Source organism: Centruroides sculpturatus, unplaced genomic scaffold (genome assembly GCF_000671375.1).
Source record: "Centruroides sculpturatus isolate CEXI.00-Female unplaced genomic scaffold, Cexi_2.0 scaffold1457, whole genome shotgun sequence".
Lineage (NCBI taxonomy): Eukaryota > Metazoa > Arthropoda > Arachnida > Scorpiones > Buthidae > Centruroides > Centruroides sculpturatus.
This window is the reverse complement of record NW_019385609.1, coordinates 130,412-157,997: the sequence shown is the minus strand read 5'-3', so window position 1 is coordinate 157,997 and position 27,586 is coordinate 130,412. Positions and strand designations below refer to the sequence as shown.

The window sequence follows — 27,586 nt, the reverse complement described above, 5'->3', positions numbered from 1 at the left end:
TCTAAAATGACTTAGGCGAATGTCATTACTCTGAGCAGCAATACAGCTAGTGTAAAACTTTTTGGGATGTTTCTTTTCAATAAAATCAGTCACTTTCTGATAATACCTCAAGATTTCCTTTATCGAGCGAGATCCTTCCACGACGAAGCAAGCATGCTGACTAAGACCAATGAACAGAAGTGAATAAAAAATGGCACTGCAAACTAATGTAACGTTGTATGGTGAGTTTTTGTTCGTATCGTGGAGCAAAAATGTGTTGGAATTTCATGGCGTATCCTGAAAATTTCGTATCTGGGGCGTTTGTATCCTGAGGTACCTCTGTAATGAAAAATTTTTTAAAGCGTTAATTTTACAGAAAAGGTTTGATACACTAAGACGACATATTCAATTTCTACTATCACAATTTTGTAGAATTATCTGTGATAATTTTATTGGGTTGTTCGGAAAGTAATTTCGGTTTTTTTCCATGGAAAAAAAAAAACAATATTTTTATAATAAATAAATATTTTATTGAATTATATATCAACCATTTTGGTCAAATANATAACTATCAGGGGTCGTTTTTGACATCAGAAACTAGCTTTAAATAACTTTACTGAATGAAAATCCGTGCACTACAACTTTAGAACGATGAATGAAATTTGATATCAAACTCCCATTAAAAAACAATTAAAAAGCAATTAAGCGTGAAGCATGCGTCATTAAGGTAAATTAAAATCGCGATAAAATTTTTTCGCGCAGGAAAAATAATTTGAAAAAATTTGGAGACTTAAAAAACATTCCAAAAATTCAAAAAAAAAATTTTTCAAAAATGGCCTTAAGGACCGCGTTTTATGTAACGCTATGTAACTTGCCCGAGATATCTTGAGTTATGGGCTTAAGGGTTAATTAATTAATTAATTTTTTCACATTAGAAAACTTGTATAATCAATTGCATTAATAAATAATAACTAAGCTTTATCTAAAGTTATTAGATTTTTAATTATTATTTAAAAGTGTTAAAGAATTTTATGATTATCTTGCATTTAAAGTAAATAATTTAAAATTATTATTTATATTGATTGCTATCTGCCATAATTTATGGATATAAACCTTATATTACATTATATATTTGAATATTAAATATTTGCTTGTCTTTGATACTTAATATAAGTGTGATTTTATGAGAAAGTAATTGAATAATGTAGTTATATAAAGCATTTGTTTTTTTTTTAAATGAAACTACTTGTAATTATTTTACTCATATTTTATTAATAAATCACTTGTCAAAATAAAAAAGGATTTATAAAATTGTACTTAAGATAAATGAAAATGAATCAAAAATTTAAATTATATTTGTAAAGTTTAGTTTTAAGTTATTGATAAGTTTGAAGTTTTTATTTTTAACTAAATTAACATACATTCTAGGTGTTTTGGTTGATTCCACCAACTGAACATAATTTGCAACTTTATGAACAGTGGGTATTATCTGGTAAACAGGGTGATGTATTTTTTGGCGATACAGTTGAAAAATGTGCAAGAGTTCATCTTTTTGCTGGTTATACTTTCTTTATACCAACAGGTTAGTTTTTGTTTCAATTATATATACAGTAGAGCATCGTTTATCCGAATCAGTTGGGGACTGGGGTTGTTCGGATAACTTATTTTTTGGATAACCGATTATGTACAAAAAAATATATTAACCTATCCCATGATGAAATTTTTCTCCGTTGCGTGTTGCTTCGTGTTAAATTTTCATTGATGTTAAGCCTAATGAAAACTTTTTAAAATAATAATCGTGGTTATTGTATCGTCAAAAATTATTTTTTTTTATTTTGTACAAACAAAATAAATACATTGCAAAATATAAAAACCAAAAAAATATACTTTAGAAGTTGATCTAGTATCAAAAACATTCAATTCAGCATGACACACAATTCTCAGAAAAACACCACACAAAAGTGCCAGTGCTGCCAGCTAACACACACACACACACACACACACCAAAAAAATATTGGAGTAGCTCAAGATATAGCCAAAGATTGCAGCGCCACAGCACTAGCGAAAATTTAAATTTGCTGACTGGAATGCTTTTGGATAACCGACACTCTACTGTAATAATAATTAATAATAATATTTTAAAATTATTTCATAAAACCCTCTGATTGTTGTTTTCTAGTTAATTGAAAATTTTATAAAAATTTAAACATAAATTTTGTTGCAGTATCAGCTTTTGATTCTGCACAATGGTCACTCCATTGAACACTGCATTTGATAAGCTTTGACAACTCTCTGAAACTTTAGTCAGCTCTTTGTGATACATAATCAATTGCTGTAATTAATGTATGAAATGAATTTCAATAAGAATTATTGATTTAAATTTCATATGCTGTTGAGTATGGTTCAGTTTCCAGTTTACTCTTCTGTAAATTTCTTCCAGTTTTTATCTTTCAGCATATTTTTACTATCAATAAATATTTGAACTATTTTTTTAATTGTTAAACTCTCTTCCTAAGATCTGAAAATGGAACACCAAGTATGGTGGTGTTTTGCCTACTGGTTTTCTGCTAACTGCTCTGAATAGGAATCTTTAATTTGAATAATATCTTATACAGTCGACCCCCCCTGTAACACGGTAGATATGTTCCGAGTTTTATGAATCCAGCTTTTACGAGTACAGTCAATCACAGCCCGGCACGTATGCAGTTTATAGACTACAGCTGTTTGAAAGGTTTCCTTCCATAAAATTAATCGATTCTAGACTAATTCAACTCAACATTTCCAAAATACGTATAATTTTTTGGGAATAATCCATATAAACTATGCTATAAACAAAAAATTGTAGGATTACTTACCGAGTGTGCACCGTTCGACTACGCCATTGTTTAAGCTTGTTTTCGTCGTGGAGCTTGTCATCGAATGGCGCTCGCATGCTTCCTGATAAATTATTTTTTTTTTGCGAAAAATTTGCTGAACTTTAGAGACATCATTAATATAAATATAATTTTTATGGATGTTAAATAATAAATGGTTTTTAGTAGGTCCGCTGCTTGTTTAAACTAAACGGTTTGTGCAATTCTGTCGCAACACTAGTCGGCGATGACGTTTTGTCGAATTATAGGAGTTTTTTTTAGCATGTTTGTATGAATACTGTCGCAATTTTTTCGCCGTGATATAGGAATCTGAACTATAGGAACTCGTGTTATAGGGGGTCGACTGTATACAAAACTTTTTTCTCACTTTTCATTTGTGTTTTTCTTAAAAAGACAATTATGGTTTTGAATGAATGTATAATTTGTCAGACAAATTATTAAAGAAATTAAAGTAATAACTTTTCTATGAAATTACTAAAAGTTGCTTTAAATAATGTTGAGGAAAAATTTTATAAAGAAATAAATATAATTCTTTTTATTGAAAAGTTTATTTTGTTGCTATAGAAAAGTTGTGTTAAGTTTCAAAAACATAAATTGCATTCTATAAAAGCATTTTAGTCTATTTTACACAAGAAGGATTTTATCTGGAAAGGTTGTTTATTATATTGGTTCTTATAAAATATATTATTAAACACAAGTATAAAAACAGAAATTTACATATAAACACATGTAATAATTTAATTAAGCTAAGCATAATCATGACAAATAATAATTAGCAATGTGTTGTTAAAGTATAGAAATATTTTACAGGATGGATTCATGCTGTATTTACTCCAGAAGATACTCTTGTATTTGGAGGAAATTTCCTCCATAGTTTTGGAATTGAAAAACAGTTAAGAATTGCTGAAGTGGAAGATGTTACTCATGTAAGAATTAAAAATGTTTTCATATTTCTAAAGTAATTTATATTAACTATTACTCTTCTATATTTTTATATAATTTGTTTCATTGTGATATTTTGAAAAGAAAAGAGAGAATAAAAAAACCATAATTTAAAAATTCATAAAAATATTGAATAAAATAGAATAAGTAGCCTCTAATAAAAGATCAATTTCACTATAGAGACTGTTGTGTTCCTGAGATGTTCAGAAAGTATGAATTATGAAGATATTTGTTATTTATTCTATTTATTGAATATTTTAATGTATTATTGCTGTCCTGTTTGTTTTATTAATTAATAAACATAGCATATTATTCTACACAGCATTTAAATCATTGGAATTGAAATTTTAACATTATTTTTATGTTGTAATGAAATTCTGTATGAATTATATTTTAAAAATAAGTGTCTTGTAATATAGTATCAATTCAGAAATATAACATAATAAAATTGTATGTTTAAACATATTCATATGAAATTGATAAAATATTACAAAGGAGCATATTTTTCTGATAAGATATTAATTACACATGGTGTTCTTTTCTATAACAGATGAGTTTGATTTTAAATAATTCAAGTATTTGCATTTTAAAAATATAAATTAGAAAATTATAACTATTTATTAATGGTCTGTGACAAAATCATGTTCAGCTTAACTTAAATGATATAAAACTACCAGCCAACCAATGCCATATGTCATTAGGCTAGATAGTGGCTATAAATACTAATAAATTATGAAACAGTTTAGTATTAGAGGGAGTGTTAGGTGCCATCTTAATAAATTTAATAATTATAATTTTTAATTAAAAATGTGGAACTAATTTAATTAAAAAATTATAATTATTAAATTTATTAAGAGATGGCACCTAACACCTGTCTCTAGTACCAAATTGTTTCATAATTTATTAGTATTTATAGTCGTTATCTAGCCTGATGACATACGGCATTGGTTGGCTTGTAGTTTTATAATGCATTGGGTTTTAGTGATGTTGTTTGCCTAAGTGGTACATTGTCAAAATCTATCAAAATAATTTATATACAGTAAAAACTGCTTAGGCGATTACCTGCATTCAAAGGGCACCTGTCAAAACGAGCAAAAAGTTCTGGCACGGAATAGTTTATCCATAGAGTCTTTGTGTAAGTTACCTGTATTAAACGACCACCTGTGTAATGCGACCGCGGGCATTGATTTTTGGTCCGAAACAACATACAATAACTGTAATAAGTGACCACTTTCGCGAATGTATCTGGTCTAAACTATTGTTCGAACCCATCTTAACAACGTTTTCCTCTCCTAATATAATGAATTAGTCTAAACTCTTGTTCGAACCTACCTCGGGCACTTCTCCCAGCCTTGAAATTAGGTGCAGGTGTTAATGAATTAGTCTAGTAACAAAGGAAATTCATTTCAGTTTGTTGGAAAATGTCCAAAAAATGAAAGAAATGCAAAGTGCTGTCGTTAAAGATCGTGTTAAAATTATCAGAGAAAGTGAAAATGGTTTATCACAACGGCAATTAGTGGCAAAGTTTAAATGGGAAAACGAAATTTATTTTACCGTACACTTACAGTATTTTCCTTAGGGGTATAAAATATTGTACTGTACATGATACAATTAATTGGTTGATCTCATTGTTTGATAAGATTTATTTTATTTAATTNATAATTTTTATGGATGTTAAATAATAAATGGTTTTTAGTAGGTCCGCTGCTTGTTTAAACTAAACGGTTTGTGCAATTCTGTCGCAACACTAGTCGGCGATGACGTTTTGTCGAATTATAGGAGTTTTTTTTAGCATGTTTGTATGAATACTGTCGCAATTTTTTCGCCGTGATATAGGAATCTGAACTATAGGAACTCGTGTTATAGGGGGTCGACTGTATACAAAACTTTTTTCTCACTTTTCATTTGTGTTTTTCTTAAAAAGACAATTATGGTTTTGAATGAATGTATAATTTGTCAGACAAATTATTAAAGAAATTAAAGTAATAACTTTTCTATGAAATTACTAAAAGTTGCTTTAAATAATGTTGAGGAAAAATTTTATAAAGAAATAAATATAATTCTTTTTATTGAAAAGTTTATTTTGTTGCTATAGAAAAGTTGTGTTAAGTTTCAAAAACATAAATTGCATTCTATAAAAGCATTTTAGTCTATTTTACACAAGAAGGATTTTATCTGGAAAGGTTGTTTATTATATTGGTTCTTATAAAATATATTATTAAACACAAGTATAAAAACAGAAATTTACATATAAACACATGTAATAATTTAATTAAGCTAAGCATAATCATGACAAATAATAATTAGCAATGTGTTGTTAAAGTATAGAAATATTTTACAGGATGGATTCATGCTGTATTTACTCCAGAAGATACTCTTGTATTTGGAGGAAATTTCCTCCATAGTTTTGGAATTGAAAAACAGTTAAGAATTGCTGAAGTGGAAGATGTTACTCATGTAAGAATTAAAAATGTTTTCATATTTCTAAAGTAATTTATATTAACTATTACTCTTCTATATTTTTATATAATTTGTTTCATTGTGATATTTTGAAAAGAAAAGAGAGAATAAAAAAACCATAATTTAAAAATTCATAAAAATATTGAATAAAATAGAATAAGTAGCCTCTAATAAAAGATCAATTTCACTATAGAGACTGTTGTGTTCCTGAGATGTTCAGAAAGTATGAATTATGAAGATATTTGTTATTTATTCTATTTATTGAATATTTTAATGTATTATTGCTGTCCTGTTTGTTTTATTAATTAATAAACATAGCATATTATTCTACACAGCATTTAAATCATTGGAATTGAAATTTTAACATTATTTTTATGTTGTAATGAAATTCTGTATGAATTATATTTTAAAAATAAGTGTCTTGTAATATAGTATCAATTCAGAAATATAACATAATAAAATTGTATGTTTAAACATATTCATATGAAATTGATAAAATATTACAAAGGAGCATATTTTTCTGATAAGATATTAATTACACATGGTGTTCTTTTCTATAACAGATGAGTTTGATTTTAAATAATTCAAGTATTTGCATTTTAAAAATATAAATTAGAAAATTATAACTATTTATTAATGGTCTGTGACAAAATCATGTTCAGCTTAACTTAAATGATATAAAACTACCAGCCAACCAATGCCATATGTCATTAGGCTAGATAGTGGCTATAAATACTAATAAATTATGAAACAGTTTAGTATTAGAGGGAGTGTTAGGTGCCATCTTAATAAATTTAATAATTATAATTTTTAATTAAAAATGTGGAACTAATTTAATTAAAAAATTATAATTATTAAATTTATTAAGAGATGGCACCTAACACCTGTCTCTAGTACCAAATTGTTTCATAATTTATTAGTATTTATAGTCGTTATCTAGCCTGATGACATACGGCATTGGTTGGCTTGTAGTTTTATAATGCATTGGGTTTTAGTGATGTTGTTTGCCTAAGTGGTACATTGTCAAAATCTATCAAAATAATTTATATACAGTAAAAACTGCTTAGGCGATTACCTGCATTCAAAGGGCACCTGTCAAAACGAGCAAAAAGTTCTGGCACGGAATAGTTTATCCATAGAGTCTTTGTGTAAGTTACCTGTATTAAACAACCACCTGTGTAATGCGACCGCGGGCATTGATTTTTGGTCCGAAACAACATACAATAACTGTAATAAGTGACCACTTTCGCGAATGTATCTGGTCTAAACTATTGTTCGAACCCATCTTAACAACGTTTTCCTCTCCTAATATAATGAATTAGTCTAAACTCTTGTTCGAACCTACCTCGGGCACTTCTCCCAGCCTTGAAATTAGGTGCAGGTGTTAATGAATTAGTCTAGTAACAAAGGAAATTCATTTCAGTTTGTTGGAAAATGTCCAAAAAATGAAAGAAATGCAAAGTGCTGTCGTTAAAGATCGTGTTAAAATTATCAGAGAAAGTGAAAATGGTTTATCACAACGGCAATTAGTGGCAAAGTTTAAATGGGAAAACGAAATTTATTTTACCGTACACTTACAGTATTTTCCTTAGGGGTATAAAATATTGTACTGTACATGATACAATTAATTGGTTGATCTCATTGTTTGATAAGATTTATTTTATTTAATTATTATTATTATTATTATTATTTTTTTTTTGAAGCTCATATACAGTACATGTGCGATAAATAGTTTCTGTATCAGTCTACATTATTTCCACGGTATTTTTAGAAAAATAATATCCAAGTAATTTTCGCATGCAAAATATTCAAAAACACATTAAACACGTTAATGCAAAAATCAGTTTTGAGGGCAACCTTCCTTTTTTGATTCCGCAATGACAATCGCGGAATGTAATGAAATCGTATAATGAGACATAATAAAAAATTGTTTTATTATTAATTAATTGTTTTTGATTGTACTTAAGAAAATATTAAATAATAAAAAATACAGTATTTTTAAAGTTAAAATAACATTAAACTAACGAATACCAAAACCAAAGTGATGTAGAGATACCACGCGCTTGTATATCGATGACGTAATACACGTAACTGAGGAATGAACGAAAAGAACTGAGTTGAATTAAATCGGAAAAAAGAAAATGTGCATTATAATAGAGAAAATGCAACTATTGTATTAATCTTTAAAATATTGGTATTAAATCTGTCTTATAAAATAACGACAAATTCTGTAAATCAAGTTACAGTATCCAATAAGAATAAATTACAATACCAATATATCCCTATCATTGAAAAAATTTGCTTATTTTTGCCATCTCTAGTTTTGCTTAGTAGAAAGGCTAAAAAGTGTGCAAAATACGTACGGAAATACATTATTACAGGACAACCTGTATTGGACAACCACCTGTTTAAAAGACCTCTTTTTGAAGGAACCATGGGTGGTCGCCATAGACAGGTTTTACTGTATATATATATATATATTATATGAATGATGTTAAGCTCAAAGATTGAATATATTCAATGAACAGAAAAAATGAGCAGAGTGCATTGTGGTTTTACAGAAATAGTCATAAGAAATTTTGTATCTTGGCTGCTTATAAAGAGCCATGATGCATTCTGAAAGTTTAAAATATATTATGATGTGAAATTCATATCTTGTCTTTAAAAAAAAATAGCCAGAGCATGTTTCAGAATTATTAACATATTACAATGTGTTGTTGTAGAAACAATAAGGAAGCATTTTTATCACACACTCATACAACAATCTATCATCTTAATCACATTGAGGAAGAAGAGCAAAAGTCAGTTCAAAATCTAACATCACATCAGCAAACAGCCCATGACTGCATTTTGAACATTTGAGTTGAACATGGCTTGAACAAGAAATATGCTGACAGTTGTCACTGATGTCAAGTCATTTAAAGAAGCTTTTTTAAGCATTCTATGCTTGCAATGTGTTTAGAACTGCTGATAACATCAATGTACATGATGTGCTTTCAAGTTTATTATGTTTTTGGTCAGTCTGAAATATAACATCCAGAAGAAAGCAAGGTTTTGTAATCTGCAGTTATAAGAATATTGTTTAAAAGATATCAACTGTAATTCTAATGGTTTGTATAAAAACAAATTAGCTTTGCCATTGTTCTTAATTATCATACATATTTAAGTCAGTTAGATCTTGAACTCTATTTTTTTCTACTACAGAATAAGCAAGAAATGGTCATATTGCATTGTACTTATTCTTTTTTAACAGTCATGATACATATTTCTTATCATGGCATTTTTAAAATAATGGAATGCATTGTGGTCTTTATAAGTAACCAGACTGCAAAATTTTTTGTTGTATGTTTTTCTATAAAGCCACAATGCATTTAATTGTTTTTTCTGTTCATAGTGCATGTTTTGTCTTTGACCCTAACATATATATCTATTTAATGTAATAATAAATAATGCAGAAAATCAGTTGTAATTGAGAGGCCTCATATTTTACACAATTCAGAATTTTAAAAGCATTCAGATTAAGAGATTTCACAAAAATTTAGTTAAAATACAGTGGGTGATCAGTTAACAAACATAATCCATTCCAAGACTTTGTTTGCTATCCGAATTGTTCGTTAACCGATTATCGATTTACCATAGGTTTTAATGGGAATTTAATTAATTCGTTCTGGAGACCCCCAAAAATAAAAAAATATATACTTTCTTACTACATTTATTTATATGTAATAATAAAAATACATACATACACAGTCTTGCATTTTTATTAGTCATGTTTTTTCTGTTTGAAAGGGTTAAAGAATCTGTCTAATGTCGATTGCTTTTCTCTCTTCAGCATTTTTCATAAGTAATTAATAGCATTCCAATTATAGAAATCCCCAAGCTTCAACCTGGTTTGGATGCCATTCTAAGACTGTTGTTTTGACATTTTCCCACTTCTTCAAAGGATCTTTAATAATGGATATCGGCATTAATCCTTTTTTTTCAGAAGAAAATATATCTCGCCGAGTTTCTTGGCGTTCTTCTGCCATCAGATCCGTTTCGGGTTTCATTATGAACTCTTCGATGTTCTTTATTTCTCAGATGTGATTTTTGTTACTCCTTTAGCCGCTTGAATCTTCTTGATTATACAGTATGTTTCTTAAATAAGACTGAACTGTGGCCTACTGTAGACCTGTTCATATCGTACTGCCTAGCAACATTATGCATCTTCTGCCCACTTTCTAGTGTGATATTATACTCTCACCTTTTGAAAAGAAAAACAGACGCAAAACTTAATGAGTGCCTACCTGACAGTCTCGCAAATACATAAAAGAATTGTTTTGTTAGAAAAATAAAAGACTAGAATTACAAGGGAGAGTTTCAAAGTTCGAAGGAATACTATCCAATCGGTATATACCGGCTTGAGTATCGATGTTAATGTCTCCCACACTCCAAAAAGTTTCAAATTGTTGCCCGAAGAGCAATCGGTATTAATTATTTTACGTCACTTCTTGTGTTTGTTCTGTGGGGTGTTCATTAACTGATCATGTGTTTGTTGTCCGAACATAAAAATCTTTTGCTAAAGTGTTCATTATCTGATTTGTTCATTATCCGATCTGTTCATTAACCAATCACCCACTGTATAATTATTTTTACTATATATTTTAGTTTATTCATTTTTCAGTGACTAATAAGTACCATCACAAAAAAGTTAATAATTAGCCACATATGTATTTACTTACTTATTTTCAATATTTTGTTAATGATCATGTTTTATGACAAGAATTTGTTATGGAGGAATTCATTGAGATGAATTTCAATATATATGTATATATTTTCTTTTTCATTTCTTACAGGTACCATTGAAATTTAGATATCCATTTTATATGGAAATGTTATGGTATGTACTTCAAAGATATGTTCAGTGTGTAATTGGGAAATCTCATCTGTTGTGTACAGAAGATGGAGAACCAATTGAGCCTGATACTTCTCTCTTGAATGGCTTTAAACCAGAAAAATTGTTACCATCTCCTTTGACTAAACTAACAGCTCCTATCAATCCATTACCTAATCTTAGTTTGTCAGAAGTTAATGGTGAACTAAAATTATTTAGTTGTGCAGGAAAATTACCAACCCCACTTGAACCAAAACCACAGTTAATGAAAGTTGGTGTCGAAGGTCCAAAATTTCCAACTGTAATAAATAGTCGTAGAATTCCACCTGAAATAGAAAATTCATTCAGATCTGCTGTACCAAGATTACCACTTAAATTAACAAATGGTAATGCTACTGGAAGTGTAGAAATTGAAGACGAACATGCAAAATGTAATCCAAGAACTCAACAAGTTTCTCAAAGACCATATGTTCATTTAACAAAGTATGAATTAAACGGATTGAAAGTAAGTATTATTTGTTTTTTTTAAACAGTTTTAATGATTTTTATTAATGATAAAAAAATCTTTAAAATTTGAAAACTGCATCATTAATTATAATGATAGTATATATAAATAAATAGCATTATAAGACTTGGAGTGGAGTTACTTTTTGGTAGGTGGTTCCATTTTTTTTGGTATGATTTACAAAAAAGAAAAAATTTGTATAGTAGTATCTAAAAGTTTGGGGACTTGGCATTTAGTTCTTTGCCTTGATTGGTTTAAAACACTATTGTACCTTTAAACTAATTTCCTTGGGTTTTGATACATTTTTCCAGTGCTCATACAGCTTCTGGAAGCATTGCTGTAAGCCATTTTTTGCAACCATCTGTAATGTCTCCTGCAGTGCTGCTTTTATTTTACTTGATGACTCAAAACCTCTGAGACTATTTAACACTTCCTGGATTGAGGATAAGTCTTGTAAAATGCCTGTGCAGATGAGGTGGGGGATTTTGGTTATTTTCAAAAAATCATTTAAAAAAAGAACCAGTAATAACTTAATTGTCATAATATTTTGGGATTTGTTTCTTTGTATTTTTTTAACATGGACAATTAACAGAATAATGCTTAAAAAGAAAAAATGTTTTAAAAATTAGAATAAAACATTTTTTTTTTAATTTAAAAAGTTTGACACCAACTGGGATAGAAAACAAAAGCTTCAAAACTTTTATTTGTCACTTCTTTTGGGCAAGCTGACCTTGGATTAAATAATCGTAGAATTCCATCTGAAATAGAAAATTCATTCAGATCTGCTGTACCAAGATTACCACTTAAATTAACAAATAGTAATGCTACTGGAAGTGTAGAAATTGAAGACGAACATTCAACATTTATTAAATATAAACCTTAATCAATCAATAATTTTCTGCATGTAGCCATTTTGCAAAACATCGAATGTTAATCAATATGTGCCATTTAGAGTTGGAAATGATAATTTTTTATTAGCTATACTTCCTTCCTATAAAGATAGTCAAAACCATCCTGCTCTTTCAAAAAACATGTAAAACTGTGAACAAATGGCCTCATCTTTCAGAGGAAATCTGGCATAACAAGCAAGACTGTCCATAGATAGGAAAGTGATAAATCCAGTTTATCAAAATATTTTGAAGTTACATATATAAAAGTTGGAACTTTTTTGGGCTATCTTTTTGCCAGATTTTAATCATTGTAACTAAGTAATTTCTACTAGATAAAGGTTAGGTCACCATCTTGTATTAATATTAATCATTAAATTCATTTTAGAAGAATTGTACATATTAATTTTTTTGATTGGCTATAATTGTTGTTACAGCGAATAATTAGATTGTAATATAATTATAATTACTCTTGCTTTGAGCTTATAGAATTAAATATTTAAATTAATTTATTTTTATATATTTTTGTAGCATATTTTCATTCTCTAAATAAAAGCATTTATTTGATTATTACATGTAAATACAGATTATTTAAAATGTGTGTAGCATTAATGTAAATATTTATTAACTTTTTAAATACATTTATTAAAATTTTACATTTTATAAAATTTAGGCTATTTTGAGATGGCTTCAACAACTTCCTGTTAATAAGAGATATGTTCCAGATTTAATTCGTAATCCAGATCATCTTCTTACAGATGTTAAGGTATTTTTGAGTATATAATATATTATTTTAAAAAATGTTTAACTAAATTATTGAAAGTGTATGTGCTGTTTTATTTATAATAGCAGTATTTTATTTTTAAGAGAGATATTAAAAAAATTTTGTGAGCATGCAAACGATGTGAATTTTAAACAATTTTTAAAAAAATATTTTATATAAAAAAAAGTACTACTATCATTTATAAATATTTGTCATTATGAATAGAATATTGTATTAGCTAATCAATTTGAACTACATATTAAGGGTTTAAATGATGAAAAACTTCATATATTATATAAAATATTGATTAAGTTTTAAAATGAAAGTGAGAATATGCCTAGAACTGTCTTTGTGCAATTTCCATATCTTTAGATTCTTAAATAACAACTACTACACTTAAACACCAATGAACTGGCAAAGAAAGGTTCTTAGCACTTTAAAGAATGAAGATTTACATTGAATAACAAAGTGAAGAAAGTTGCCAGATTAATTTTCATAAGTGTTTATCATGGAACAATTTTCTATCATTTCATCAATATACTTAACTTAATATTGGCAATATCATCAAAATTCTGATAGTCTCCATAAAGTCTTGACAAGAAACTGGGTTCTCTCCTCCAAACTTAACTAAGCATTTTTGTATTTTTATGAAAGATAAATGCTTTTTTTAATTAAAAATTTTATCATAGCAGAGCTTTTTTCCTAAGTTTATTGATCTAGTGATTGTCTGATGAATGCTTAATATTGCTTGTATTTAGTAACTTAGATTATATAACTATACTATAAGAATATATTAAAATGAAGAATAATGTATTCAATTTTCATAAAAATCATGAGAAATGTTTAAGAAAAATTTAAGAAATAGATGCAATTGCATAATTGAACACGATATAGACGAAGAAGAGGTGATTTTTGAGCATTTAAGACTTTAAATGTTGAACATTTGTCTATTATTAATGGATTTAAAAAAAGTGTGTATGAAAAGTAGTAATATGGTGTTTAATAAAGCAGAAATTAAATTTAGTATAGAAGAAACATGAAGAGTTGATCAGGACAAGAGATTATTTTTATTTGGAATAACGTACCATACTTTCCGGCATATTAGACGACCCCCGACTTTTACAGTTAAATATAGAGTTTGAGATATACTTGCCATATATGATGACATCCGACATATAAGACAATCCCCGACCTTTGAGAAGATTTTCCTGGGTTAAAAGTCATCTTACACGCTGGAAAATATGGTATATGAAATTGACTTAATATTTTAATATTAATGAACGAACAAATTTGTTTATAAGTAGATTGAAATAAAAAAGCACTTGTTGAATTGTCTACACATTTGACTTATATGCTGCAGACAAATTATTGTAACCTTTTATCTTTAAAATGATGAGGTTATGTGAAAAATGCTTTTGCCTGATATGTATGTTATTGTAGAATAACTCAAAAATGTTTTATTGTGATCTGTAACATCAAGTGTATAAGGCCTCATTGTAAGAGAAGATTAGAGCTAAAGAAAGATTGAAAAGTGAGCAGTTAATATGACAAGACAAAACTATTTTTATCTTTATTTAAAATGGTTATCTTACAGGAAGTGGCATAAATAAAATATTAAAATTAACATTTACTTGTTATAGAAATTGTACTGCTAACTGTAAGAAAAACATTTAGAAATTACTTAGAAATGAAAACTTACTGTTCAGAAAATGTTAACGGCTTTTGACTTTCCTTATAAAACCAAATTTTTCACTAATTATTAGTTTGGTTTAGTAAGAATGCACTTTAATAGAAATATGCAACATGTCCTAAGGAACTTTTTAAATAATTAGAAGAAATGATTTATTAAATTACTTTTTGTGTTCAGTCAAAGTTATTTAATTTATAAACATTAATAAGCATTTAAATTTTTTCTAGATGTTGTTACATGAACATAGAAATGATGATGAAAAACTTGCTATTACTGGGAAACCTGTTCTTTTTTGGTCAGAGTCTTCAAAGGTAAAAAAATGTTTATTTTGCATCAGATCTAAAAAGCACTTACTTTCAATTAAAAAAGTAAGCGGTATTATTAATATAATTTGTAATTACATGATTATTCTAGCTTCTAAAAATAAAAATTTTCCATCTAAAGAATCTTTTCATCTGTTAAGATTTTTTGAATACATTTCTTAAGAATTTTGATTTCAGATTATCTATAAAAAATATTTTTGTATTTTATTGTTCAGTTAAACTCATTTATTATTAATGTTTTTTTCTTTACTTATTAAATAATACTTATCTGTAATAAATGAAATATTAATTTTAATAACATGAACATTTTCTTAATATTATGTAAGAATTTCATTACTTCTTAACTACTCAAAACAGCATAAGCAATTCATAAGAAATAAATGTTAAAAGTTTATTGATAATATTTTTAATTAAAATGACATTTAATTTTAAAATAATAATGAAAATAACATTAGTAGAACATGAAATTGATTAATGGATGTTAAATTTCTGTTTTTAATAGGTGCAATGATTCATTGCTACTGTGTGCACATTGTGCAGTATTTTTATATTTGACAGTACTGCACATGTGGGTAGTAATGCATTCCATTTGATATTTTGGAATGCACTAAAAGATGATAATACATATTTTTTTCATATGCTACAACTTTGTAATTGACAATGTTGCCTTACCCAATTCATTAGGGACTAACATTATAATAGGGACTGAAGAAGGCAGGAATTTGCATCATCATTTAGTGCATGCTTGACATACTATACATCAGCAAAAGATCTATTGTCATTGACCTATTAGTTTTTAAAATAATTGGGCAAGAACCTCTCTATATATGTATATAAACTCTCTATATATGTATATAAAAGCAAGTCAGAAAAGATTACAAATAGATTCAATTTGTTTTTAAAAATTAATTTGATGTTGAATTTATTATTTTTTTTTTTTCAGTTAGAACATTTAGTGGAAAAATCAGTTCGAATTAGTGAGATTGCACTGTTTGTACACTGTGTGTAAATAAAAAAAATTAAATAATCATTATAAAATAAAGGCATGAATGGTTTTTTTTTGTGCACTTATGAGCATTTTCATGCCTCTTCTTTCAGACAACTCTACAATGTACACATTACTGGTCTAGAGGATAATGTAATGTATGAATTTTTTTTTTTGTCAGAATCATCAGGCTCTATGTGGATAACAGATATTGTCATAGAGAAAGATGATCGTTGGAAACTTTCCAAATTTTTTTTGTTAAATGATTTGTGCATGTTGTTTGAAGCAAATTAATATGGTACTTTGAATTAATTGATTTACTTACTTTTTGTGTCTGGAATAAAACAATGCAGTTGAGTCTTATCAGAAGTAAGCAGAATTTATCTGTTTAAAATCATGCAACAAATACAGCCAATTATGTACCTTATATTCCAACATCAATCTTTTTGGGAGTTACTTAACACTTATTTGGTTGAAATGTGTTCATATTGATTTTTCAACAGAATCTTTTCTAATAATGACAAATATAATAGTAAACAAATTAATTTTTTTGTCTTGGAAAAGTCAATTTGACATGATAAACATTGACATTATTTATACCATTTATACATATACTTGTCTGTGACTCTGTCACTTTCGAAATTTTTACTTAACTAGCTAACATCAGTTTAATTTTACATCAGTTTAATTTTTCCTTTGTCAATAACTTGATAATATTGTTATTGCATATTTGTGACATTGTATGATGCCATATTGAAACTACTACAGCAGGAATTTTGCTGATCATAATTTACCAGGAAGTAACCTGATTAGCTTATGGCTGTCAACAAATTCTTGTTAAAAAAAATTGACTTTGAGTTTTCAGTTAGAAAGAAAGATCAGAATTTTAACCATGAATCTCTGTAGATATTAAATTAGAGATAAAATATTTCTGATAAAATATATGAAAATGAAGTATCTATGAGTTATCATCAGTTTATATTATTTTTATGACTGTTTTATATTTAATAAAACTTGCATTATGTTTAATAAAAGTTACATTAATACTTATATACTTTGATGTTTATGGTTCTCTATAAATCTATAGATAATCAGAAACATAAAAAAATATCATATAAGTATTAAATCAGTTGAAACAAAACAACAATATTTCTGTTCAAATAGTAACATTAATAAATAAAAATATGCAAGAATAAATAAAATATGAAAACAATAACAACAGTAAGAAATAAACTTACATTTTAATAATTAAATTATTCAATCACCAACAGTTTTTTTTATCAGGTAATCTGAAGAGTCAATTCAATATCTCTAACTGATGATTTTCTTTAATAGCAAATAAATATTTTATATCAGAATACTTTATGTATCACTATAAATTACATAAATTCATGAAAAGAAAGCAAAATAGAAGTGAAAATTTACCAGTTCTAGAATTGAGTTTTTCACTATAAATGTTATATTGACCAATTATTGTTTATTAATGCATTTCTTTAAGTGTGAATAAAATGTATTGAATTTTAGAAACCTCGACCCAAACCTCGTACTGGGATACCTACTTCATCTAAACAATCAAAAGGAAATAATGCAAAAGGTAATAATGGCAAAGATGGTGCTGGTAGTTCTAGAAGACGGCGTACTCGATGTAAAAAATGTGAAGCATGTTTGAGAGCAGATTGTGGTGAATGTCATTTTTGCAAAGATATGAAAAAATTTGGAGGTCCAGGAAGAATGAAACAGTCATGTATTAGCAGGCAGTGTATGGCAGTATGTATTTATTTTTTCATAATTTATATTTTTAATATATTTGTTCATTTTTTATAAGAGAACACAAGTAACAATGTATTTATCATTATTTTTTTTGTTGTTAGTCATTGAGTGAGGAAATCAACCTTGTTATTTATTTTGACATGAAAAATAAGACAGTTTATTTTAACATAAAACAACTTTTTAATTAGGCATATACCTTCTGTTTTCTGCACATAAAAACTTGTGTAACAAATATTTTTATAACAAATCTGAAATAGTTTGGTTGAATTCAGGTTGAAAAAGAAGTTCAGTAATCTTCATTTTTCTTATATAATTGATATAAATCACTTAGTGATGGTAACAATATTTAGCAGAACACAAAACAGCAGCATAGATAAATTAACTGATTTATATATGATGATATACTTTTTGCCTTTTTTAAACTGAATATTTGTTTTTGGTTTAAGTGAAATATTTGCTTATGATTATATAGATCAATAATAACAATACCAATAACATTAATGGTAAAAAGAACAATTCACATTGCATAATTTAGTCCATTTGTCATTGATTTTTGATTTCATTGTATAGTCCTTATATCTGTCTGTTCTTGTAATATGTATTTGTATAATCTTATTAGTGTTATAATATTTCTGAAATATTAGTCAGTTTTAAGAGTAAATAAATTTATACAATTAATTCTAAGATAAGACTAATAATTACTTAATAACTTAATTTTAATATATAGTAATTATAAAGCCAGTTTTTTAATCATTTGAAATTTGTTGTTTTTAGAACAATTTATTATAATATGGTTTAACTAACCTGATTATTATTATATTATTTAAAGTGAAATATATTGTAATGAGATGTTTTACTAATTTTATTGTTGCCTGTTAAGTTATTGATGTACATACTCACAGCATCAGATGTCTTGTTTTCAGCCTATATTACCTCATACAGCATGCTGTACAATTTGTGGAAGAGATGGTTGGGAAAAAGTTAGTAATCCTCAAGAACATGAAAATTCAAGCTTAATGGAATGCTCGCAGTGTTGGGAAATTGTTCATCCTACTTGTTTAAAAGAACGATTTCCTGATCTTCCTACTGATGGCTTAGTTGTAAATGATGATTTACCAAACAGTTGGGAATGTCCAAAATGTTGTAGAGATGGGAAACCAGAGCAAATCAAGGTAAAATAAAATTTTTTAAGCTTTTATTTCAAGTTTAATGTATTTATGAAAGTGTTTTAGAAAGTTACATATGTTGTTATTTTAAGTAAATGAAAATTACAATAAATATATTCAAACAGTTTTTGTTAAACATTTGATAAAATTTGTTTTAAACATATTTGTTTGCTGAAATTATAAACTGAAATGACAACAAAATGATATGATAACATTCTTTACTTTATAAAAACATTTAAAATTTTAAACACTTCAGCTTTAGTTTGAGTGTCATTTACATATATCCCTCTTTTTGTGCAATGGATATGTTTCAAAGAATGGTGCACAAAAAAATTATATTGATATAAAAAATAGTACAGTACATACATCCTAATAGAAAAATGCTTGATAGGATCTACAACTTCAATGGAACAAAAAATAAGCAGTTTACATGAGAAACCTAAGCTTTTTTTTTATTCTAACATCATTTAACATTAATATTATTTGCATGTAAATAGTAAATATAGTATATACAAGAAGCGTAAGAAACATAAAATCAGCATGCAGTGTTCTTTGATGTATACACAGTACTGTATTATGCTTAAAAAAGATAAATGAACTTTTGATTTAGAAACATGTAATTTTAAAACCAGTTTTTCAATAAAAAGAGTAACTATTTTTAACAATAACATAATTTTAACAAAAAGTTAAATTTAAAAATTTTCAAATGAATGTTTTTTCCATGTAAAAAATTGATTGTGTAAAAGGAAGATTAGTTTTTCTTTTTTTTTTGTCAACCATTGCTATTTCAAAATTGCATAAAAATAGACTGAATAAAATGAAGGGTTAGGTGTATTTAATAAATACACCTAACATCAGAGAGGTTTATCTTCACCAATTCAAACATAGTTGTTCTTGAAAGTTTATGATATATTTGGAGCAGTTTAATTTATTGACATTATCTTCAGTAACATCAATAAGTTGAACTGCTTAGCTAGAACAATTACTATGACAATTCCTTTATATTGTTCACTAAGATCTATTTTTATTATTAATAATAAAAAGATCTGTTTTTATTAATATATAATATATAAATATATGTTATTTTATTTATATAAAATTAATATATAATAATAAAAATCATTGCAATGTTATCAATGTACATAGGGTGATCATAATTAAAGAGTAGATTTCAGAACTTTCTGTTGAAAGAACATTATGCAAATCAGTACAATTTGATGTACAGTACATACTGTCATGAATATGCAATTTTCTTTTAAAATTCAGCTGCTAGGATGAAATTTGACAGTACTGTTTCTTAATGTGTATATTACACATGTTTTCTAATGAATTTATAAAGTTAAGAAACAAAATATAATAATTTTATTTCAATTACTGATGTAGAATTGACAATTACATCAAAGATATGGTTTTATGTGCTCTCCATATCCAAAATCTAAAAACTGCATTTGCTGCACTATACACTCAACTGCAAAACAAAACTGACTTGTTTAGAGTTGTCACACATGATTTTTTTTTGGTCGTTTAAGATGAGGTTGGGAACATTGCTTTTATAAGGAGCTCTTTATATAGCCCCATAATAAAAAATGATAGATGTTTAGTTCTGGTGATTGTGGCAATCATGATATTTGAAATGGCCAGATAACCACTTTCTCAAGTGAAAAATAATGTTGCAGTAGGGCTTACAAATTTAAGCCAACATGCGATGAATCTTGTATAAAGATTGTGGTGTTCAGACAGTTTCTTTGCTGCAGTTCTGGAAAAACATTTGTGATTCCTTTTATACCCAAAATTTTTTAAATGTAATATGCATGTTAGATGGACAGCAATGCCAAACTTTGCATAGTGGCTGAATTTTAAAATAAAATTATTTTCCAAAATTGAAGCTGCATACCAGGACAAGTTTGTATACTTAATTTGGTTGAGATTTGTTTAACAGTTTGTACAGAGCTCTGTATCCTGTTTGTGATCATCCTGTATATATATAATCATAAACATAGTGTAATTAACTACACTATGATATTAAAATTTTCTATCAGCAATGTCATCATAGCAACAGTGTTTTGTTTGTTTACAGCTTGTGCACGAGGCCACTTCTAATGGGGATTAATTTTCCAAACTCAGATATTTGCCTTGAAATTGAAAAATTCATTTCATAACTGTCAGATATAAGCAAGCATTGTTACCATAAACAGTATATAAATTTTGGTTGCATTCTTCTTGTGTTGCTTACATGCATAGATGTAAATCTTTCTCTTCTTTTTATAGGCTCTGTATTAAAAATTTACAGTTCAAAAAGTTTAATTTTTCATACCATCTATCATTAAACTAATTGCAGTATAATAGTCATTCTTGGAGTGTTTTATGATTGTAGATGACTTGTTTATTCTCACTGAAAAATTCTGTGATGCTAGATTTATAATTCTATTCTGAGAAGTTTTTGAACTGATCTTTTAAAAGATTAAAATACTTAAAACAAAACTTGAAATTTATTTACACTTTACTACAGATAGGTTCAATTCTTGAATTAATTATTCATTAAGGTTTATTTTATTAAATTTAATTCTGAAATTAACATGCCTTTGTTCTTTATTTTAAAATATTGAGTTTTTTTGATAACAAATTTTTCTTATTACAGAAATAATGTTAAATAATATGAAATTTTTATAGCCTCGTCAGATGAAAGGAGGGCGTCAGAAGCCTTCAGAATCACGAAGGCCCTCTTTAACAGGAAGTGAAAATGGCATTGGAATAGAAGGAGCACCTCCTATATATGAAGTAAATGAAGGACTTATTGAAAGAGTTAAACTAGAAGAAAATGCCAACTCGGCAACTTCTCTTACAATGTCATCAGTTTCTGTGAAAATTGAACCAAATCAAAGAATTGAAGAATGTGATCAGACAGGACCAGGATCTGTTAGAAAAAAGGTAACTTTATGTTTGATAAATAAATAAATATTTTCTATTGATTAGAATAAATATATATATATATTTCAGTGTGTTAAATACAACTATAATAAAAAGACTTCATTGATGATAAGCAACTTTTTTTTTAAATCAAAATCTTGTCTTAGATTATATATACCTAATTATTGAGAAAAATAGACTAAAATTTTATTGGTTAATTTTTCATTGTAATGGAAATAGATATATGAATTTAGATATTATAAGGAATCTTTGTATATTTGTCAGGATAATGTAAACAATCTTCAAAATGAACAAAACTTGGCATCATTTTTAAATGTAAAGTTGACATGTCCTTTTGTTAAGGACACCACAACTATTTAATAACTTTAGAAATATTTCAGCCTTCATTGTATCATTTTCAATTATTACACACAGAATATATTTGCATTTTCAAGTGGAATCATTTAGAATATATATTAAAATGAACCAATTGTCAAAAAAAAGTTTTACAAGATATTGACAATTCATGTTAAATATATATATACGTGGTAATTCTTTATCCTTCAAATAAATGTACAATGGTGCTGCATACATCAAATTTAATTTGTTCCAGGAGGCCAATGAAGTCCAATATTTTTCCCATTAGAAATAACAGAAAGTGAATTAATCTATTCCTAGACTGTAAATGATATTCATTTTGATAAACTTAAAACAGCAAATACATATAATTTAAGATAAAAAAATAACACAATAAAATATTCTAATAATAAATAAAAACATTAAAACAATAAATAAAATATGTAAATATCATATAATAAAATGAAAATTGCATTTACTGTTTGCACACTGTCAACTTCCACGGCCACCAGATCTGCCGCCACACATGTACTGCTTTTGTGCTTTGCAATACATTTATTTTTTATGTCACTTGCCAATATTTCAGCTTTCCTTTTATTTGGTAGACTTTGTTGCTTTCACACACTTCTTGGATGCCATAGCATCCAAGAAGTGTGTGTAAGCAAAAAAGTATTTTGTTGCTTACACACACTTCAGCAACATAGTATTTTGTTGCTGAAGTGTGTGTAACATACTATGTTGTTGCTTGAAGCAACAACATAGTATGTTGTTGCTTCAAGCAACATAGTATTTTGTTGCTTTAACACACTTCTTGGATGCCATAGCATCCAAGAAGTGTGTGAAAGCAACAAAATACTAATAAACATATACTAATAAGTAAATGTTATATTGGGTTGAATGGGAAGTTTTTGGATATTTTTAACACTGTCTTTACTTAACATACATGTGTAATTTAATTATAACAATTGTGAAATTTAACACCTAATTGCTAGTTTGACATTATATTCTTTGTTTAGAAGCTTGTTTTACACTTCCAGTGCATGTATTCATTGCACCTACAGTTCAATCTTTGAAGCATTGTTTGAACTCTGAAGGGAATTTTTGTCTAATTTAACATTCAAACTCTAAAACATTTGAAATATGAGTCATTATAGTACAAGATACCACTGTATTATTTTATTATAGAAATTATAAATTATTCAGTGAATCAAGTTCTTCTTTTCAAGCATTTTCTAATTAAGTAGCATCTCTGGTTTTAATTAAATTGGAATATGTAGAGAAAATATAAATATACATCTGTTCCAGCAAATGGATTGAAGAATGTTCTCTTAGTTCCTATATTAAAAGAGGATTGTTCTAAGAAACCTGAACTTCAGTGTTACATATCCGTCATGTCAATATAGTGCAGTAGTTAGTATTATTTCTACTAATTATAGCATAATATTTTTTAGGTGAACATTCCAATGATCTATACTGATTTTATCTTTATCTGACCTAAGCAATTGCATTATAGTAAGAAATTGTTTAATGTATATTTTTAAATAGAAAAGAGCCCCTATTAGTATTGTTAGTATGTTGTTTTCTTTTCTTAACCTTCTTATATAGGTGAGAATTAATCAAACCATCCATGACTTTGCTTTGAAACAATGACATTTTGCAATATCACAAACTTTATTTAATTCTTTTTTCCTAAGCCTTACAGATGATGGAAATAGCCCATTTAATTAATATATGAAAAGGTGCTAGTTTATGTGATATTTAAACATTTAGAAGTTAAAATTTATTGTATTGGACAAAAATGACTCAGTTGTATTCTAAATATTGATAATGAAGATGTGTTTCCCACTTATTTTTAATATTTTTCTAAAGAAATTTAAAATATTTTAACAAATTAGGTTTATGGCATATTGGCCCAAATATTAGTCTATGTTTTTTCTCCAGTTTCAAAAGGATAAAATAATAGCTGTCAACCTATAGTTGAGCCTCAACTTATATTCTGAGTCTAGTTAAAGTTTTCTCTGATTTATATAACTGTCTATGGTACATAATATACAGTGTTAAACTGATGCTAAAATTCAGTACTTCGATTTATTTAGTAATGCTAAATGCCAGTCAAGTTGTCACCTGCCATGCTGCAATTCACAAACAATGCCAAGAATTAAATGTTTGGAATGACAGTAAATAACCAATTAATAATTAGTTAATTATTTCTGAACAATCAACCAAACTAAGCTGATTGTTTTTATATTCAACAGATTCAGTCAGTTTTGGTAGCTTTTTACAAAAATTTTATTTTGTTAAAATTTTATTATTTCACTCCCAGGGTCTCTACTACACAAACAGTTATCAAAAAGTGGGTAAAGATTGCTGTATATTTACTGCAAAATTTATACTGTTGTAAAGTGTAAATTATAAATTTATGTATTTAATATGATTATATGTTTTAGACTTTATAAAACATGTTTTAGACAGTTATAAAAAAAAATAAGGAAAAATTGGTTTCATTTGGATAGTCATAAAACTATCCAAATGAATATTTTATGAACTATAAGTATATTTTATGGAAATCACATGAAATATGCCAGACAGCTTACTTCCCAGCATATAGGACATTGTCTCAATGTTTTTCTTTATAACTTTTATTAATTTTATTTTTATTGATATTGACAAAAAGAAGCAATAAGTTACAATTTATCGCTTATAACAAAAGTGTTTGATACTTATATTTCTTTGTATAAAACAAACTCTTTGAATACAATTTTCTGATCATTTACATTTGATTTAAAATGTAACTTATAAAAATTAGTAGGAAAGTTAAAAACAAGAATACATTTCTGATGATTGATTTTCCAGATATTTGTAAATACAAATTCAAAAAAAATAATTTTTACCTTTAATTAAAGTAATTTTGAAAATAAAGAAATTACTGTACATAAACTGAAAATGATTTGTTTTCATAGTCACATAGATAAAAATTTCACATATTTTTGTAAAAGGTTAGAATAACTTAAAATAATAAAAAAATTGTTGTTGAAAACGCAATTATAAAGATCTTTAAGAAATGTTATATACCAATAACTTGGACAGAACAGAGGGTGATATGCTGATCAAAGAGGCCAATGACTTTGATGACAATGAAGTTGGGATGATGACAATGAACATTCTGATGAAGATGAAAGTGATAAAATATTTTTTAATGATTTTCCATGTTTTTTAATGAAAATTGCTGATTTTTTATATGCAAATAAAATTAATAATATACAGTTGACTTTTGTTCAGATCTAATTTGTTTTAAAAAGTAAAGATTCCAAAATTGGGAATTGATTTATATTCAGGGTCAACTTATATTTGGATCAATACAGTACAGTGAAACCCCGGTTAACGAACTTAATCCGTTCCGCGACTCCGTTCGTTAACTGAATTGTTCGATAACCGAAGCAATTTTTCCCATAGAAATTAATGAAAATGCAATTAATTCGTTCTAGTCTCCGAAATTTTTGTCATTTTATTTGAAATATACAGTAATTTTCTTTGATGAAAATGTACGAAAACATAGTATCTATCATTACAGCAGCACACATGTAAACTTTGTTTAATAATACCTTCGTTTGTTGTAGTTGGTGGCAGAACAGTGAAAATATACGAACCTTAATGATTAGAAGGGGAATCCCCTCCAAAAAAATAACGGGTAGCACTTCATCGGAAGATTCTTCGAGTCGAAGTCTCTTTCGGTAAAAACCCNGAACTTCAAAACATTCAGAAGTGCAAAATAACATTGTGGGTTTTTTCTGTATGTATAGATTTGTTTGTTTGTTTGTTTGTGTGTGTGGTGTGCATGATTTTGTTTATCCACTTTGAAGCTTAATAACTCCTGTGCCTTTTGCCAAAAATTTCTGAAGTTTTGCTTAAAGGTTTGTATATTAGGGGCATTGATACTATTAAATTTTGGTGGTTAAAGGTCTAGACTCTCTATAGAGTCATGAGTCATATCTCAAGTGGTGCTGGACTTAATGGCGATTTTATTCATTATTAGCATTTACAATTTCTTTAAGAAAAAACACTCATCTCTATCTTCAAAATTAAGTTTTTGCCATTTTATAACAATTAATAATATAAAAAAGCTTTTTAATAAAATCTGAGATAGTTCCATACACAGTTTTAAACATTTTGCTATGAAAGTTATTCAGCTTGTTGCTGATTTTTTTTTAACATGTAATTAAAATTTGCTGGTGTAGAAAAATATATATTTGTTTTCAATTATACTTTACATATAATATTAATGTAAGATCTTTTAAGTTAATACAGTTATACTACAAAGAACATGTCCCTGAAGTCTACATGTTAATTTTACGAATAATATGTATAAGTTTAAAAATCTGTCATTAGTTAATATATTAACTAAAAAAATAATAATAATAATAATACACTAATACACATGCACACACACAACTCTTATTATTTAATTTTTTTTGTCTTGTTTTGTCTGCTATGTCTTCACTCTGGTCCAGCAACCAGTGTCAACCAAGTATAACTCACTAAAACTAACATAATAATAATATAAGGACTATAAGAAGACATTGGTTTCTTAAAAAAAATTATTTTTGAAATAAGAAGTTTTTTGGTTTTTTTCAGGTGTTAGCTTTTAATCTATTTGTTTAATTTTCATTTAGTGAATGAACTAGAATAATTTTAACAATTATTTTGATGGATTGATACTTTTTTATAGATAAAAACAGATGATTTTACCATAAAAGAAGAGGAAAATGAAGATAATCAAAATATTATTGATAGTAAATATTTGAATTCAGATGTTCATAATTCTCTAAATAACATATCAAGAGAAAAAGACGAGGTAAGTATTGTAAAAGATTATTGTTATATTTTACTAGTAGTATTAAAAACATTTTAGTAAAATTGATGAATTAATTTATTTTCGTTGAACACTGATTTTATTTTTTTAATTGTTTAACATTAGAAGCTAGTTTGGTTTTTTTTTCCTCTCTTTTAAATTGCATTTTATCAATCAATTTTAAAGTTAGCATTCTTTTACAAGAGTTACTATTACTACATAAATTGTTTACAAAGTAAAATAAATGCTTGCTTGTA

At 27.0% G+C, this 27,586-nt stretch overlaps 1 protein-coding gene across 2 annotated transcripts in view; it reads left to right on the top strand.

Moving 5' to 3' along the window:
• Nucleotides 1–27,586, top strand: part of LOC111640562 (lysine-specific demethylase 2B-like) — a 48,061-nt gene extending 20,475 nt beyond the window's left edge. Inside the window, exons 5-13 of one of the 2 annotated variants that reach the window (XM_023386587.1) lie at nucleotides 1,408–1,561; nucleotides 3,663–3,778; nucleotides 11,090–11,632; nucleotides 13,193–13,285; nucleotides 15,200–15,283; nucleotides 17,805–18,047; nucleotides 18,959–19,222; nucleotides 21,887–22,144; nucleotides 27,207–27,586. In XM_023386587.1, coding sequence (XP_023242355.1) covers nucleotides 1,408–1,561; nucleotides 3,663–3,778; nucleotides 11,090–11,632; nucleotides 13,193–13,285; nucleotides 15,200–15,283; nucleotides 17,805–18,047; nucleotides 18,959–19,222; nucleotides 21,887–22,144; nucleotides 27,207–27,389 — 1,938 coding nt within the window. In that variant the 3' untranslated portion in view covers nucleotides 27,390–27,586. The remainder of the gene's footprint in view (nucleotides 1–1,407; nucleotides 1,562–3,662; nucleotides 3,779–11,089; nucleotides 11,633–13,192; nucleotides 13,286–15,199; nucleotides 15,284–17,804; nucleotides 18,048–18,958; nucleotides 19,223–21,886; nucleotides 22,145–27,206) is intronic. The other variant, XM_023386586.1, reaches the window with a different exon arrangement.